Here is an 18,746-nt window from a genome sequence, read left to right on the forward strand (position 1 = left end):
AGGAGTTGCGCTAGTACCGTTACTATGAGGCTGCAAATCAGGCTTCATTAAATAACGGTGTAATGGTCGTGAGCGTGAGTTACCTTTGGGATTGGACGTGGTGAATTGATATTAGTGAAGAATGCTTTTAAGGCGACAAAGACGCCATTATCATCACCTCACTGAGTTTGAGCGAGGTCATGTAATAGGTCTATGAGAAAGTTGAGTTTCTTCTGCGATATTGCAGAAAGGCTTTGCAGGAATGCAGCCACTGCACATGATTGATGGCAGCGGTGGTCACGAGAACGTACAGACGCATGAGGACCGCACTCTGGACAGCGGCGAGGCACATCCGAGAGGAATGACCATCGTGTTCGGCGTGCGGCTCTGGCACATCCCACTGCATCTGAATCAGTCATCTGAGCAACAGCTGGCACTATAGTGACACAACGAACTGTTACAAATCGGTTACTTCGGGGACAGCTCCGAGACAGACACCCTGTAGCGTGCATTCCAATGATCCCAAACCAGCACAATTTGCGAGTTCAGTGGTGTCAAGCGAGAGTTCATTAGAGAGCAGGGTCTGTTGTGTTGTCTGATGGAAGCTGGTTCTGCCTCGGTGCCAGTGATAGCCGTATGTTGGTTAGAAGAAGGCCAGTTGACGGGCTGCAACCAACCTGTCTGCATGCTATACACATTGAACCTACACCTGGAGTTATGGTCTAGGTGAGATTTCGTATGACACAGGAACACTCTCTTTATTATCCCACGCAGCCTGCCTGCAAATTTGTACGCCAATCTGGTGAATCGACATTTTGTGGCGCCGTTCATGAACAGCATTCCAGGGGGTGCTTTCGAACAGGATAACGCTCGCCCACATACTGCTGTTGTAATTCAACATGCCATACAGAGTGTCGACAAATTGCCTTGGCCTGCTCTATCACCACATCTGTCTCTGATCTCGCACACACAGGACATCATAGGACGAAAACTCCTGTACAGCACAAGGCATGCACGTTTGTATGCTTCCGTTAAATATTCTGGCAATTACACCGGTTATTAAAAATGGTTCAAATGGCTCTGAGCACTATGGGACTCAACTGCTGAGGTTATTAGTCCCCTAGAACTTAGAACTAGTTAAACCTAAGGACATCACAAACATCCATGCCCGAGGCAGGATTCGAACCTGCGACCGTAGCGGTCTTGCGGTTCCAGACTGCAGCGCCTTTAACCACACGGCCACTTCGGCCGGCACACCGGTTATTAATGTACCAGCATTTCACATTTGCAATGGCTTACTTCGCGCTTACATTAACCTCTGATCTGGCAATGTTAAACGTTTAAATACGTTCCTTGACAAATGTATTCCAGAAATTTCTCTACATTAATTATATTTTGGTGTGAGATTTATTCCATCAGTGTAGATTTCATTAATCGGCCGACCGAAGTGATGCAGTGGTAATACACTGAACTCTGATTCGAGAACATGACCATCTAGATTTGAGTTTATCGTGGTTCCTCCTCAATTGCTTAAATCAAATGCTGGGATGGTTTCATTTGAAAAGAAGAGGCTAATTTCCTGCATGAGCTCCGTCTGTAATGATCTCGGTCAACGAGACGTTAAATCCTAATCTTCCTTACTTCAGTACTTGAAGAAATAAAGGAGCTACTTCCGTGAACTTTTATTATACCAAGGCACGTTTTTGACTTAGCCTTCTTTTTATTTGTTGATAGTTTCATTACCTCTGAATCGAGGGGTGGGCTCGCAGGAGCCGTATTACTGATCTTCAGCCAAGTGGTTTTAAAAAATGTACAAACACACTATCTGATCAAAATTATCCAGACCTCCGAACGTAATATCGAATTGAGCTCTAGATGTTACGAGAAGCGTACCTGCCAGTATAAAAGGAGGCAGGGTGTACTGTATTGTCAGTAGAGAAGCAGTAAGAGCTGATCGTGTCGGTCAGGAGATCTCATTGAGCTCGAACATGGACTAGTCATTGCATGTCACCTCAGTAACAAATCCATCAGGGACATTTCAGCCCTTCTACAGCTAATCCAAGTAGACTGTTAGCGATATGACTGTGAAGTGGAAACGTGGAGGAACAGCCACAGGTAGACCAAGACCATATATTTCTGCGGCGCTTGAGATGGTGTAAAAAGCGGCTCCACTGAATAGTGAATGACCGGAAACGAGTGATTTGGAGTAATGAATCACGTTGTATCCTGTGACAATACGATGGAAGTGCTTGGGTTTGGGGAGTGCCTGGAGAACATTACGTCTGCCACCATGTGTAGTGTCAACTGTGAAGTACGATAGAGATGGTGTTGCGGTATGTGGATGTTATTTCGTAGTTAGGGCGTGGTTACCTTATTCTGTTTAACAAAACGCTAAAAGCAGAAGGATGTGAATATATTTTACAGCATTGTGTACTGCAGACAGTAGAGGAACAGTCTGGAGACAGTGACTGTTGGTATCAGTACAACATGCACCCAGTCATACAGCATTTGTGAGGCAATGGTTTGTGGACAATAACATTCGTGAAATGGACTAAGCTCCCCAGAGTCGCGTTTTGAACTCACTCCAACAACTTTGTGATGCGCTAGGACTTCGACTTCGTTCCAGACCCCAGCATACAGCATCACTGCCTTCCCTGGCTTCGGCTCTCGAGAAAGAATGAGTTGCAATAACTCAAAAGACGCCGTAAAAACGAAGGCTGGACGCACTACGTATTAACGTCCAGTAAAAGGTTCCGAATAATATTGAGCAGATAGTGTATATGACTGGATGGACAATTGAACCACAGTCATACTGGATATGATACGAGTGTTTTTAATCACTATAACACCTTTGGTTATTCTGAAGTATTACTATTAGTAGTAGGAGTTGTTGTTGTTTTTGATGATGATGATGATGATGATGATGATGATGCCTGTGATAATGAAGATGACAAAATGGTGCTGGTGGTTGGGACGGTGGTTGTGATGATGGGAGGTATGGTGGTGGTGGTAGTGTAATGATGATGATGATGATCCTCATAGAAATACATTGCTCAAACCAAATAGATGATTGAAACGTGGGCGATATGAGACTCACCTAGAGACGAGATGAGGTTGCCCCAGAGCTCGGCCGTCTGCCAGGCGAGGAAGAAGAAGCCGAAGAACCGGACGACGATGGCGTCGATGGCCTGGTCGGTGATCTTGGCGTAGATGCCGCCCACCTGCGTGAGGTAGGTGGCCTTTGAGGCCCACATGGGCGCCGCGCCCAGACCTAGCAGCACGCCGGCCGGCACCAGCGTGTAGAAGCGCGGGTAGAACTGCGCCGCGATGTAGGGCGCGTAGCACAGCATGGACAGGCACAGCGTCCACTTGACCGTCAGCCTCTTGATGACGAACGTGGGCACCAGCATGCACGACAGCACGATGGCTGCGTAGATGGCCGACAGCGACACCGTGCCCAGACCGTCCTTCGCGTTGATCGAGCTCTGCAGGTTCGCCGTGCCCTGCGGACCCGCATCGCGCGCGTTACACTAGCAGTCTAGACTGGGTTCGTGGTTCAGTCATGAAATACAGGGTAGTCCATAAGTGTCAAGTACTCTTCTAAAACAAGAACAAGTGGATTAACAGAAATTTATAGTCATGTTGAATGAGGTTGGAGAGATGGGAAACTTGGGAGGCTATGTTACTGACATGGCGACCAATTTGCAAGACGCCATCTTGGCTGCAACTCGTAATTTTAGAATCGAAAGGTGTCGCTGCAGAGGAGCAAATGGATGCTGGTGATGCGATCCAGTAGGTTTCTGTGTTGTTGGCGTTGAGAAACGGTAAAAACCTTTTGGTTTGATACATCTTCGTTCTTCATGGACGGAACCTTAGGGGTGTTCACCTGTATTTCATCAGTGCATTATTACTGGGCAATCGATTCAGCTGTTTTGTTGCTGGTATGTAATTAATATGATCGAATTCGAAAGTACACCGTTTCATCTTCAGACGCGCTTGAGGCAATCCAACTCAATCTAAACACTGAACATGAGTTGGGTTGCCACAAGCACGTCTGACAATGAAATTGTACAATTTAGAAATCGATCGTGTGAATTAAATTCCACCAATAACACAGCTGAGAGGATTATCCAGTAACAGTATATTGTTGATAGGCGTATCGAGATCATGCCATGTAATCTGAAAGGCCCTCTATTGGCAATCGAGAACTATGACCACGCGTCGTTTTTGGGCGTTCTCGTACCCTACCATCGGCATGTAATGCGACTATTCAGTCTAGATGACCTTCTTCTATATTTCTAGGGCCCGGTGGCAGCGTTCCTGTCTCCATTCTAATCTCTGTATTATGTGAATTATGATAAACTAACGTACACATGTGGTGTGATGTTTCAGACCCCATAATAAAGGGGTACTTCTGTATAATTTGGCTGGTCATTGGTTCCAGTTATTCAGCGTCAGTTGGTGAGGGAGTTACCTACTATCGTTCGTCTACTCTCTTTTACAATTTACCCCCATTATCAACACGATGTTGTCCACGGTTCTTTCGCGGAGACGGTTCTCCTCGAATAGACCTACTCACGGCAGACCCTTGCACGATGGCATTTGTAAATGCGAATGTCCCTACGGCGTCGGAGAGGGGTTCCCTTCCGCCAGGCGTGCTCCATCTGGCCACGAAAAAATCCGCTGAGATCGCTTTATAAGTCGCCCGGAATCCGATGGCTACTATGAAGTCTAATGACTCACAGGTTATATGACATGTTAGTCTGTTACGTTCGCCGTGATGACAGGAACCTACTCCCTCCAATACAGCGTATACCTTCAATTTAGTTGCTTGTGAGTTTATATTGAACCGTGGCGATACGACTTCACTCTCGGCGAACGTTAGCTCTTTGAGGTAACAAGGTTAGGTGATATGTAAGACACAGTTAGAAATTAAAGAAAGTTTTTGAACGGTGCTTCTCCCTCTTCTGTTTAACTTACCTATGAACAAAGTCATAAAATAATGGTAAAAAATCATCAAAGATACATTCATCAGGAATACTGGTTGCATCATGAAAGTGAAATTCGAGCTCACACAAAAACTTACCAACTGGTTCTTCCCGCACTCCATTCGCAATTGGAACAGGAAATGAAGGAAGTAGTACACAAAGTACACTTAACTACAAAACAAGTGATGGCTTTCTGGATGTAAATGCAGATAACAAATTGTTAAACCTTCGGAACACTTGTGATAAAGCTCAGATTCACTGAGAAACTTAAAAAGAATAGTGGCGAGAAATGATCAGACGAACGGAGGAAAAAACATGAAGATATTTTGGGAGGATATTGTGGCGGTGTTCAGTCCGAAGACTGGTTTGCCGCAGCTCTCCACGCTACTCTATCCTGTGCGTGTCTCTTCATCCCTGCATAACTGAAGGCAAAAGACATCAAACCAGACACCGAGGCGAAACCACGGTCTGTAACTGGCCAAACGAAAAACAAAAGAAGAAGAAAATACAGTGCTACGCAGGTGGTTGATCACCACAACGTGGAAGAAGGAAACGGTAGGGCACTGCTTCTTAAGCAAAAAAGCTGTTACGAGAAGGCAAAGAAGTTTGCTGCTCAGGTTATCGGGTTCTTTCCGGACCACATTACTTTAAGCTCTGTGTGTGATCTTGTGAAACTATCCTATAGACTCAAGAAGGTGAGACTGGACAAGATAACCAACATAACAGCGGAGGAAATAAGAGACAAACGTCTCCTAAAGAGGTGACGGTCATATAGCTGGCAAAGGAAATGGGATAGCAGTGATAAGAGCCGGAGAATATATAACTTTTTCCCCATCATCAGATAACGGTTGGGAATAAGACATATCGACACACCAGATGCATAGTTACTTAGTTCCTGACTCGAGTTGATCCTTAAGCAACGCGTTTACACCACAGCATAAGGAAAGAATGTACCGGGTGATCAAAAAGTCAGTATAAATTTGAAAACTGAATAAATCACGGAATAATGTAGATAGAGAGGTACAAATTGACATGCATGCTTGGAATGACATAGGGTTATATTAGAACAAAAAAAAAGTTCAAAAAATGTCCTACAGATGGCGCTTCATCTGATCAGAATAGCAATTGAAACTTCCTGGCAGCATAGCAATTAGTAGCATAACAAAGTAAGACAAAGCAAAGATGATGTTCTTTACAGGAAATGCTCAATATGTCCACCATCATTCCTCAACAATTGCTGTAGTCGAGGAATAATGTTGTGAACAGCACTGTAAAGCATGTCCGGAGTTATGGTGAGGCATTGGCCTCGGATGTTGTCTTTCAGCATCCTTAGATGTCAGTCGATCACGATGCACTTGCGACTTCAGGTAACCCCAAAGCCAATAATCGCACGGACTGAGGTCTGGGGACCTGGGAGGCCAAGCATGACGAAAGTGGCGGCTGAGCACACGATCATCACCAAACGACGCGTGCAAGAGACTTTTCTCGCGTCTAGCAATATACTTTTTTGAACTTTTGTATTTTTTTGGTTCTAATAAAACCCCCATGTCATTCCAAGCATGTGTGTCAATTTGTACCTGTCTATCTACGTTATTCCGTGATTTATTCAGTTTTCAAATTTATACTGACTTTTTGATCACCCGGTACTTGTGGGGAGAGCCTTCCCCCGGAATACACGGTAATACACTGCACGCTTCTATCAGAGGCCAGAAGACTAGGGCACACATCTGGGCATTTGAACAGCGTGACTGGAGATGAAACAGCGTAGAAAGAAATCGACAGTGAGACAGACTGAATCTTCAGTACATATGAGAAGACAAAACAGACCTCGCATGAAACTCAGGACGCAATAAATAATAACATCACAGACACATCAAAGAAAGATGCGAAACTGACGCAAGCGACAATACAGTCGATGATGACGACAATTTGCTTGAGGAAATCACCTAGCCTATAAGCCGTGACAGATTATTGTACCGAGAATCACGTAAAACATGTGCAGTAGATGTAGGCACATAGCTTATGGCATATAGCGTAGTACCAACAGGAACCACCGGTAGTTGCGTGACAATATATCTTTCCGGGGCATCTCCCCCTTCCCAGATTCCCTCCTCTGACGACACAGAACTTTGGTGATGGGAATGTACAACGTCGCTCAGATATTTCCTATCATCTTTAAACTTCGTTCAGTTTCAAGAAATTACTAATATTCTTACTCAACAAGCTCTGTTTTCGTCAATTAAATATTGCTTCGTAGCTCATTATTATTACTTCAATTTTTTATTGCTCAAGACGATACTTGCTTGGATTAAGGAACAGTTTATGGCGTCAAATGAGAAATTGTAAAATGTGCGGTCTGTTTTTACAATATTAGGCAACAGGTCTGTAATTTTGCAATAAATGAAATGAAAGAAAACTGCTTCTAAGGATCCTGCTCGGTGCAGTAATGTGGAGTACCCTCCTGTTAGGGTAGGCAGTTACCTGGAAGGCGGTGAACTGGACCATGAAGGCGAGGCTGACGGCGGCGATGTTCTTGAGGATGCGCCACTTCTCCTTGGGCGACATGCGCACCTTGCCGTCAGGCCCCAGGCCCGGTGGCCCATCCCCCGCCGCCTCCTCGGCTTTGGTCTTCCCTGGAGGCGGCTTCACGGGGGTCGCGCCGATGTCGCCGTCGTCTTTGAATGCCTCATTGGCGTAGCCGCCAACCGACACCGTGACCACTTCGCAGTCGCTCCCTCTCTCGACCACGCTCGTCGCAACCATGTTATTGTCGCCGTTGGCACGGCTCGGCCTGCACAGGAAGGAAAAAAAGAGTCTCCTGTTAGATTCTGGACTTGCGTAAGTCAAGTGAGAACTGACAGAGATAACTTAGACTATTAATTAAAATACTACTGTTGGTTCAAATGGCTTTGAGCACTATGGGACTTAACTGCTGAGGTCATCAGTCCCTTAGAACTTAGAACTACTTAAGCCAAACTAGCCTAAGGACGTCACACACATCCATGCCCGGGGCAGGATTCGAACCTGCGACCGTAGCGGTCGTGCGGTTCCAGACTGTAGCGCCTAGAACCGCTCGGTCACTTCGGCCGGCAATACTACTGTTATCGTTAGCATACACCACTTCAGGAAAGTTGTCGTTTCTCGTGTTCAGTACATCGGTACAAATGTAATTCATGAAAACGTTGTCAACGAGCAGAAGGCAAGAAATACCTACAGCAGTTCTTAAATGAATAAGCGATATTCGTAACAACACCTTTATCGACTTTCTGATCTATTACGATATCTCCTCTCTCTGTTTTTTACCTTTTGCTTTGTTGGAGTTCCTTTCTCAGCCGGGTCGCATTTGCCTAATACAGGGCGGAGAAAATAAAACTGGCCTGAGAAATACTTGGTGCTCGTTTAAAATAGGCAACACAAATTACATTATCCCAGTCAGCGGATCATGGAAGCTGGGTTGCCTATCTTAAACTTCATCAAATACTTTCCGGGGCAATTTTATTTTGGCCCACCGTGTAGTAGTTTGATTTAGTAATTGTTTCATTCTGGCTATTTAGCGTACACTAGCGACAGCCAGCTACCACATTGCTACACACTGATCACGTCTGCATGTGCTTATAGTGGACGTGTAGCTTATTTTCAAGAATCCTGAAGTAATTTTTTTACTAGTGTTCAGTTTGAGAACACTTTCTCCCGCAATCTATGCTATACTATGAATATTTTCACCTCATATTTGTCATTTAAGATTTACCAGCTTTACACTGTTTCATAGCCATCAGTTCCAACGATGAGAGTTTAGATATGTTCACATTGTTCAGTTGAAGAGCTGCAATAAAACTTACTCAAGTGCGTATAGTTGTGTGCAAAACTTAGTTTGATTAATAATTTAGTGTTTTATTATATTACTCCCCCCTCCGTGCCCTGGTTTTCTTTTTGTTTTTAAGCAGATCATCTAGCGATGGCTTGTTAATAATATCAAACCGATAATGATTTTAGTAGTGTGACCTGTCGCAGAAACACATAACAAACATTTTTTTACGTATAGGTAACTTTGTTTCCTTGTGGCGGTATGCCTAGTCAGTGGAAGGAAGGCTAGGGCTTAATGTCCCTTCGACGATGAAGGCATTGGAGACGGCCAAAAGCTCTGTTTAGGGAAGTGCATCGACCATGTCCTTCATAAAGGGACCATCTTAGTATTTGTCTTACGAGACACAGAAAAACTTCGGAATGTCTAAAACTGAATGATCGCATGGTGTTTTCATTCGGCTCTGTTCCGAATGAGAATGTAGTGGCTCACCAATATCCCGCTGGAACAAATTCAGTGATGTAATATGGTTGTCGCTTAAGCGTAACAATGGTCCATTATCTAAAAGGTATGTCAAATTAAATATTCCACTTTTCCTCGATAATCGCCTTAACGCATCAATTAATAGCCACTAATAAGTGAAACGTCATAATATACAACGCGAGTCACTTACAGCGTGGACGGATGGGACGTCTGCCTTGGCCGGCCTGTTCACCAAGTTTTACCACATTAGGTATTTTTCTCTGGGGAAAGCTAAAAGACACTGTTTACAAGTACGTAACGATTGCAACAGATGATATGAAACGACATATTACTGCTGCCTGCTCTGAAATTTCTGGTGAAATTGTAATATATTGGCGTCAGTCTTTACGTGGCAGGCTGGAAGTTTATGTATAAGTTGATGGTAAGCATTTTGAGCACCACCTTTCAGGGAAAATTATTTATCTTCCTCATAATCCAAAGATTTGTTTATTCACTTTTCTTCCTCAAGTTAGTGGGGACACATGTAGCGGACAACTGCCGCAGTATCGGCAGTTTTCGAACTCCGATTGCTCGATGACTACTTCTGTTAAAATTCTGAAAAGTAAAAAACGCCAGTTACATCCGATTTTCCATGTTTTTATTCTGTGAATGCTAAAGGGCACTGTTCCACTTAAAAATGTGACTTTGTGAAATAAATACACAGTCTAATGATTATTAAACTCTGTGTTATGCGCTGCAATTGCGGGACCCTAGTTACACTTCATATCTGTGGAAGAAGCACATCAGTAAAACCTTCTATTTCAGGAGTGTTTGTGCTACAAGTTTTAGGTGTTTCAGCTTCTATACTTCCAACTATTGATTACAGCGATGTTATCCCGCAAGGCCTTTTTCAAGAATGCTCACGACGCCTGGAACTTGCTATGAATGCCTGTGTTCGCTGTATTAGCGATGTTCGACTCTTTGACCACATTTCACCATTACGTGCACAGCTATCCTGGCTGCGTGCATACATGCGCAGAAATTTCTATACCCTGTGTCTTCTCTGCTTGCCTTATCAATGAACAGTGTCCATTACGTCCCTCTGCGACCTTAACGCTCTTATCCGAACAAAGCAGAAACACCCGCTCCCATCAGAGCAAAATCCTTTTTATCCCACTCCATAGTCCAGCCGCTTACTCGAAGTCCTTCTCAGTAGCAGAAACCCGACTCTGGAATAGCCTCTCACATTCATTATATTAGAGAGCTGAATAACATCTCCACCTTCAGAAGACGGTTAAAGACATATCTACTGAAGTAACAAGAAGCATTACAGTTATCCCTGTGCGTATTCATTACCCTTGCACAATCCTGTTCCCAAACCGATCTTTCTCATTTCCCAGTATTCGTAGCCGATGCAGTCTCCTTAAATTCCCTTTCCCCAGAACTCGCTATATCAGGAAACATCTGTTTTGTACATCTGTAAATTCTTCTTATATCTGCCACTATCATTATCGTTATTATTGTCGTCATTATTTACATTATTATTCTTATTTTTACTGTTAACACTGTTACTGGCAGCAGCTGCAGTTCATACGCAGTATAATTTATTGACACATTCACTTCAGGTGCCCAAATCATTTTAGTACTTCTTGACAAATTGAAATTGTTTCTTCTTAGGTAACTACAGTGTATACAAAGGTACAGTATGTGTGAAACCCTGGTCCGATGTAAACCAGTGCCTGGTGGCACTAATCAGATCAGGTTAAATAAACCAGGTTAAATAAATAAATATAAATTTTATTTTTATTTCTGTAAGGAGTGTAGATCTGGAGAAATATTGTGATTGTTTAAACAGTGATAACTAAGTGTAATTTTATTAACAGTAACAGATAAATAGAGGCAAATCGCACTTCAAGCTACAAGCACATATGACACCCAGTAAGATTACATGTTTTCGACTCCTTTACCAGCAATAACTATTCTAGGCGAGAGGGCTTGAACAAAGTCCACTTTACGCCAGTGAGATTAACACAGGATGTACCTGAATGGGACGTAGCGGTTATGTTTTCCACAGCAGAGCTTCTGCAGCGCTTGTGGAACAGGAAACTGCGCAAGGACGGAAGGTTTTAGCCTAACGCACAGCCGACAACAATGTGATTACAGGCGGAACATAATCTTGGACCGACCCATAAAGACGAAATAAATCGCTCACGTCCTTTTAAAGGGAAGGATCATTGCATCCACCTTAAGAGACGTAGGGAAACCATGGCAAATCTGAGTCGAGATAGCTGGATAGCGATTTGAATCCCGCTCCTACGACTACTAGAGCGGTTATTTACCTATGTGCCGGCTTGTTAGCAACCGACGCGTCGTAACGCTTACCGACGCCATGCCGACAGCCTTCGTACGACAACAGGCAAAACGCTACGAGGAGCCATTGTTATGTAAACGGCACAGGGTTGCTAAGCGTGCGACAGCAGTGCAGGCGGGCTGGTATGCCGCAGTCCGCGATTTTCATGCTGGCGACGCGGAGGCTGCGTTTCAAAACCGCCTGCTGTCGCACAGCTACTTTCTAGTCCGCTTTGCGGCCTTCAGGTGCACACCGGCTGGCACTCACAGCTCCGCCCCCGCACTGCTGCCCTCCAGTGTTGCTGAGCTCCTGCTGGTGCATCCTAATTCATTCCACAGCCATTCTACAGAGACTGCGGTCCTTCGATTTCTCGATTCTTGATGGCACCAGCATCTCAAGGAACTTTCTTCGCAGCGAAAAAGTTCCGACATCACATATGCAGCATAAGATAAATGCAGTTATACGTGTGAAAATCTGTCTGACAGTCAAACTGTCGTTTGCAAGAAGCCGTCCGGGGTGGCCGAGCGGTTCTAGGCGCTACAGTCTGGAACCGCACGACCGCTACGGTCGCAGGTTCGAATCCTGCCTCGGGCATGGATGTACGTGATGTCCTTAGGTTAGTTAGGTTTAAGTAGTTCTAAGTTCTAGGGGACTGATGACCTCAGAAGTTAAGTCCCATAGTCCTCAAAACCACCAACCGTTTGCAAGCCGGTAATGGTTCCGTTTTTTCTTAACAACATTAACAGCGACTTTTTGCTCTTTTAACCTCTATTCTAATAATTAACTTGTATTTTTACGCAGCTACGATCTCATCAAGTTTCTACAAAATAGCTCACTGCTTGCCATTAAGATTGCAACACTGCGAAGAGTACCAAATACCGAAATTTTACATACTGTATAGTGTAATAGGAAGAATACAGGACTAAATTTGAGAGTGATTAGAAGGTGTACAGGATGCGAAATTTAGCACCTACAGCTGCCCCCTCTGGCAGCAACAACAACTCTAATCAGTGTAGGCATCGAGTCAAACTGAACTTATATGACTTGTTAAAGAGAAAGGGTTTCACAAACTGAGCAAATCAATAACGCGTTGGTCCACCTCTGGCCCTTATTCAATCAGTTATTCGGCTTGGCATTGATTGACAGACTTGTCCTCCTGAGGGATATCGTGCCAAATTCTGTCCAACTGGCATGTTAGATCGTCAAAATTCCGAGATGGTTGGAGTGTCCTACCCATTAGTTTGCAAACGTCCTCAGTTGGGGAGAAAACCTGGTGACTTTTCTGGCCAAGGTAGGTTTTGGCAAGCACGAAGACAAGCAGCAGAAACTATCGACATGTGCGGGCGGGCATTATCTTGCCGAAGCACAAGCCAAGGATTACTTGCCATGAAAGGCAACAAAACGGGCCGTAGAATGCCGTCGACGTACTGATGTGCTGTGAGGGTGCTGCGGATGACAACCAAAGGGGTTTTGCTATGAAAAGAAATGCTACACCTTAGCATTACTCGTGGTTGTCAGGCCGTTTGGCGAGCGACTGTCATGTTGGTATCCCACAGCTGTCCAGGGAGACTCCAGACACATATTCGGCCTGGAATCTCATTGACTGGAGAAGAATTGTCTTCGGTGATGAGTCCCGCTTCGAACTGAGCCCCGAAGACCAGCGCAGACGTGCGTGGAATCGCACCAGACACTGGTGAGATACCAACCTGACTGCCATTCGCCATACGTCCCGACAATCAGGTGTGATGGTCTGGGGTGCCATTTCTTTTCATAGCAGGACCCCTTTCGTTGTCATTCGCAGCACCCGTAGAGCACAGCGGTACGGTGACAACCCTTCATAGCAAGCCATCCTGTCCTTACATTTCAGCAAGATAGTGCCCTCCCGCACGTGTCGAGAGTTTCTACTGTGTGTCTTCTTGCTTGCCAAACCATATCTTGGCCAGCAACACTGCCAGTTGAGAACATTCGGAGAATTATGTACAGGGCCCTCCAGCCATATCGGGATTTTGACGATCTAACGCGCCAGTTGGACAGAATTTGGCACGATTTTCCTCAGGAGGACATCCAAAGCTCTAGGAATCAATGCCAAACCCAGAGGTGGACCAACGCGTTACTGACTTGCTCAATTCGCGAAGCCATTTCTCTGGAATGAATAATCAAGTTTTTGTTAAATTTTAATCATTTGTTTTTCTGAACATGTACTTCACATCTGCCGATTCCCGTCCCATTCTGATAATTCCTTCGCGGTGCGTCATTTTTTTTTATCTTGGAGTGTAATTTACGAAATAAATAGACTATACAGTAAAAGTGTATTGACAGTGGCTGTTTGCACTGAAGGCACGGACGTCTGTGTGCGCGAGCCAGTGCCTGGACGAGCAGAGGCGGCGCTTCCCACACAATTATGAATGTTCTGGAGCTCCCGCGGCCTCCGTACGCTAATTTCGTGCGGCGCGCGCGCGGCCACTCGTGAAGGTCGCTGCTCCGCTCTTCCCTTCAGCGCACCCCGTGCGTTGCATAAAAGCCACGTCTGAAGCACCTCCGTCCATCTGCCGCTCCTCAGCTCCCCGCCGAAATACGCCGCATTTTTTTCGCCATTGACATACATAGCCCAGGGCAGCCGGCCTCGCGTGTGCCTGCCTTTCGCGCTCCGCTCTGATTACTTCCCGAATCTGGTAACGCAACATTTCGCGACTGGAATTTTAAGCGCAAGTTCGAAGGTGAGTTTTCCAAGGCTCTGCAGGGGGACGCTGTTTCCTACAAGAAACGGGCCTGTGTGAAAAAATATGACGACAAAGATGACAGGATATTTTCTCCGGAAGCTAATAGCCGTACATCAACATCTACAGATACACTCACTGATCAAAAGTATCAAAAATGGTTCAAATGGCTCTGAGTACTATGGGACTTAACAGCTATGGTCATCAGTCCCCTAGAACTTAGAACTACTTAAACCTAACTAACCTAAGGACAGCACACAACACCCAGTCATCACGAGGCAGAGAAAATCCCTGACCCCGCCGGGAATCGAACCCGGGAACCCGGGCGTGGGAAGCGAGAACGCTACCGCACGACCCAAAAGTATCCGGACACTCCTATACAACGTGAAATCGACCGATAGAAGTGGATCAGCCAGAAAGAGGAGAGAACTCTTGTGTTGTCAGTAGAGATTCAGTAACAACAAAATGGGTCTCTCAGGGGAGCTCAGAGACTTCGAACGTGGACTAATCCTCGGATGTGACCCAGTACCAAATTCATCACGGACATTTCAACCCTTCTAAAGCTGTCACAAAGTCTCCTGTTCATTCGTAAATTACCGAGTGGGCCTAAGAGGCATCGATACTGGTGACGTAAGTGAAATTTGTGTTTTGTCGTGGAAGAACTAAACTGGCGCTGGCCTTATACGGAACAGTGCAGCGAAGCGACGCGTTTTCGATGAGCAGAGGCTTCGAGCTACGAGAGCCGGATGGGCTGCTATTTCGAAGCGTGAATCAGTTAACGGCCGGGCGATGAGGCCTCTGGCGGCCCGGGTTCGACGCCCTCTGGTTCGGCTACAGTCCAGCGAGCACAGCCCGAGTGAGCGGCACACCTTAAGCCAACCGTACTCCCGCCTGCACGCGCTAATTGGGAACGCTACCTGCGGCCATGTTGCGGAAAACACCGGCCTTTGTTGTTGTTGCTGGTTGCCCCCTACACGGAAATGGAGTAAATTACCGTCTGCAACAAAGGCACGTCTACCTCTACATACACGCTATGCAAACAACCGCGAAGAGCATGGCAGGAGATGCTTCATATTGTATCACTTGTGGGGCATTCTCCGCATTACACTCGCGGAAAAAATGACTTGCTTAAATACCTTTGTCTGTATTGCAATTACTCTAATATTGTCTTCGCGGGCCTAATGCGGGTGTTACGTAAGAGGTTGTGATATATTCGTAGGTTCCTCATTTAATACTGGTTCTTGAAACTTTCTAAATTGGCTTATGGGATAGTCGTCTATCTTCAGATGTCTGCCATTTCAGATTTTTCAGCGCGCTCTCTCGTGGATCGAAGAAACCTGTGAATATTCGTGCAGCCTTCGTGCTGCGTTCAGTATCTAGGCACGTGTGTTTTGCTAGTAGTGTCCTTCATAGGCTGAATGCGTTTTCCCAGTATCCTTCCGATAAATCGAAGTCTGTCACCTGCGTTACCTTCGACTGATCATGTGTGATCATAGTTGTCAAATAATTCGGACATTTGAGGGAACACGAATAATACTTTTATACTATTGTAACGCTGCAATTCGTTGCAGAACGTTTCCAATTAGTATAAGGCGTGAATTAATTTTCAGAGGAATGCTGTACCGTTTGAGAACTTTACTGGCTTTAGTTCTGTCAACAGTGATTAGTGCGAGGTGTCCAGTGTATACTTTGCTCTGAACTCGAGTGTAGGCCGACGGTAGAGATCAGTTTTGGTGATTGAGATATTTTTGAAAACTCATCCAAAAAGTCTTCTAACTATTCCTTAAGTAAAAGTACCAGTGCGAATTGAATCGTTATGGGAAGTATCTTGACAGACAGTGTTCTTGTTAGTGGGGAATATCCAATACCGTAGGATGCATCTGATCACTTAATAAATCCTTACAACCCTTCTCTGTACTATTTTGGAGAGCACAGTAGAAATTATGGGACACCATGAAATTGCGGTCCGTATAGGTCCAGTCTCATCTCCATATTTAGCAACCAGACAATTGAAGAATAATCGCCTTCAGCCATAAGGATACCCTGCATGTTCGAGGGGTGAAGAATGTTTTGAGAAAACGAGGACATATTGTCCAGTTCCTCATGGCACAACAGCTTTCCAGGTTGCGGAACAATACACCTGTGTCGTGTCTACGCACTAATTGCGTTTATTCGATATGAGCGCTATCAAGTTTGTGACTAGTTTTCAACTACCACAAAGGAAATAGTCAGCACCGCGCTTGCGATATGTCGAGCAGCCTACAGGAATGCGGTTGTGTCGGTAGGGGTATCCGAAAGGACTGTCGCGGTATTGTTGAAACAGCTGCGGGACGATTCTGCAAGCGTCAAATACTGCCAAGCAAATGCTGACGATATGCATAGGTGCCAGAGTGTAATTCTGTCAAGCGTCTATTAATTCTCTAGTAAATTCAAATATTATAAATACCGTACCTACTGGTAAAACAAATGAACAGTTTCGCTGAAATACAGCGCAGCTTACGAGAAGGCACATAGGTTTAAACGTCCGGATTTTTTTTCAGAGCGAGACAACTACGTGCAGGTTTAGCGATCAACTTAGTCACCAGGTGGAATAATTGATCGGTTTCTGCTTCCACCTAGAGAACTGCATTAACATATCGCTGGAATCTGCTATACTTAATGGAAAATTCCAGGAAAATCTAAAGAAGAAGGGGACCAGAAGTTAGTTGATGGTTGCGGAAGAGCGCACTAAGAGAAAAATGTGCTGCATTGTTTGAACAACAGAGTGATTTCAACAAGTAAAAAAATATGGAGCCATTGAGAGAACAGTAGAGTGAATATGTTCATTGTATGGACGTCTGTGTCAGCAAACAGGTATTTAAATTCCTTGAATATCGACTCTTGAATTAATATTGCTTGTCAGCTGACAATATAGAAAATGGAGTGTATGGTGAACAACATTTGGGCTTCAGTGCAAATATATAACAATAATTGTTAAAGTGCTTTTATGTTTTATATTTTATACGACACAATCAGGCGAGCGTTTCCCAATGCCGTGACCGATTTAGAACAGCCAGTGATCATTTCAGATAATCAATAGTTAAAAAGAGAAGACAGGGAATCAATAAAAAGTTCCAAGTTTTATTCTTTTTCATCATTACGATAATAATTATCTGACAGATTTTTAAAGAGTCTGTAATAATTCTTTCTCTCTCAATCTACTGACAGGCTGAAGATGTCCACTGACTGGCCGAAATAGCTTACGGCGTCATGGAATGTTTATGTGACTGTGTTGTATTATATATATATATATATATATATATATATATATATATATATATATATATACAATGTAATCAGTCATTTAATAATTATGGACATTATGTGTTTCTTTCAAGTAACTGTACATAATCATATAAAAGGTTAAAGTCGTGAATTTTAGCGTAGAAGCCATGCATTTGATTTCCCTTGGATTTTTATGACACGAGAAGTCCGGAGTCTGGGTCCAGCCTCAAAATGCCAAATGGAAATCTGTTTGAGCAAACCGGCAGTGACATTGGCAAACATGCAACAGAAGTGACGTCAAATTGAAAATCTTTTTACCAGCTTGTAACGCAGACGAGGAACTGACCCTTCACTGACATTTGCTGGTTCTATTAAACGTGACTGACTGTCGGCGCGTAGCCACAAGTCATTCTGAATAACTATGATTGTAAACCGGCACTCAGGGTCGACGAAGGAAGGAAGCTGAGCCGTCAGCTGCCGCAGAGAGTACTGAGGTTAGTTAGAACCAGAGCTGCTGTGCCGGTATTTAATATCCGACTTGCCTATGAGTACCGATGCGTGTGTGACTGTTATTCTGATCCCATCAGAAGTGGTGATACTGAAATAACGTGACGGTTAAAAAAACGTATTGAGCCGTCAATTCGGTTATATTTACAGTGAATGCTATCTCCTTCGATTAGACTTAGAGCTGCCTTCACCCATAAGAAACGATAACATTAGAACTGAGAATATGTCCCATAATATTTTTAGTGGAACGTATGTAAATACATATAACTTTTCGGATGTCTCTACCATTCAGCTGTCAATCCCACCGCGAACCCACGGTTACTTCAGTAAATATGGCCCTTCAGCTCCTTTCACTCTTCGAGTTCCATTTTTTACTTTTTCTAGTCAAAAATAAGTGGTGCGTCGTGCAGACTCAGTGGTCATTCGCCAGTCTATATATATATATATATATATATATATATATATATATATATATATATATATTCAAAGGTATACTTCAACACCGTGTTACTCCTAGGATTGTTATCAGTCACTAATCGTTTCTTTCCTCTTTGGCAGTGGCTGTCAACGTGAAAAATTTCTAATTGCGCCGTCGTTCGGAATCCACGGTAAAATTTAGAATTGCACCGCCCCCCTCCTCCTGTAACTTGCTGGAAGGTCAGTCCATAGCTATCTTA

At 44.4% G+C, this 18,746-nt stretch overlaps 1 protein-coding gene across 1 annotated transcript in view; it reads right to left on the reverse strand.

Moving 5' to 3' along the window:
• The window catches only part of LOC124612525 (UNC93-like protein), a 228,439-nt gene that overhangs the window by 57,502 nt on the left and 152,191 nt on the right, over positions 1 to 18,746 (reverse strand). The window contains exons 2-3 of the mRNA XM_047140788.1: positions 7,449 to 7,758; positions 3,077 to 3,482 (exon numbers count right to left, since the gene is read on the reverse strand). Of these exons, the coding sequence (XP_046996744.1) occupies positions 3,077 to 3,482; positions 7,449 to 7,730 (688 nt within the window). The 5' untranslated portion in view covers positions 7,731 to 7,758. The remainder of the gene's footprint in view (positions 1 to 3,076; positions 3,483 to 7,448; positions 7,759 to 18,746) is intronic.

This window comes from Schistocerca americana, chromosome 4 (genome assembly GCF_021461395.2).
Source record: "Schistocerca americana isolate TAMUIC-IGC-003095 chromosome 4, iqSchAmer2.1, whole genome shotgun sequence".
Classification (NCBI taxonomy): domain Eukaryota; kingdom Metazoa; phylum Arthropoda; class Insecta; order Orthoptera; family Acrididae; genus Schistocerca; species Schistocerca americana.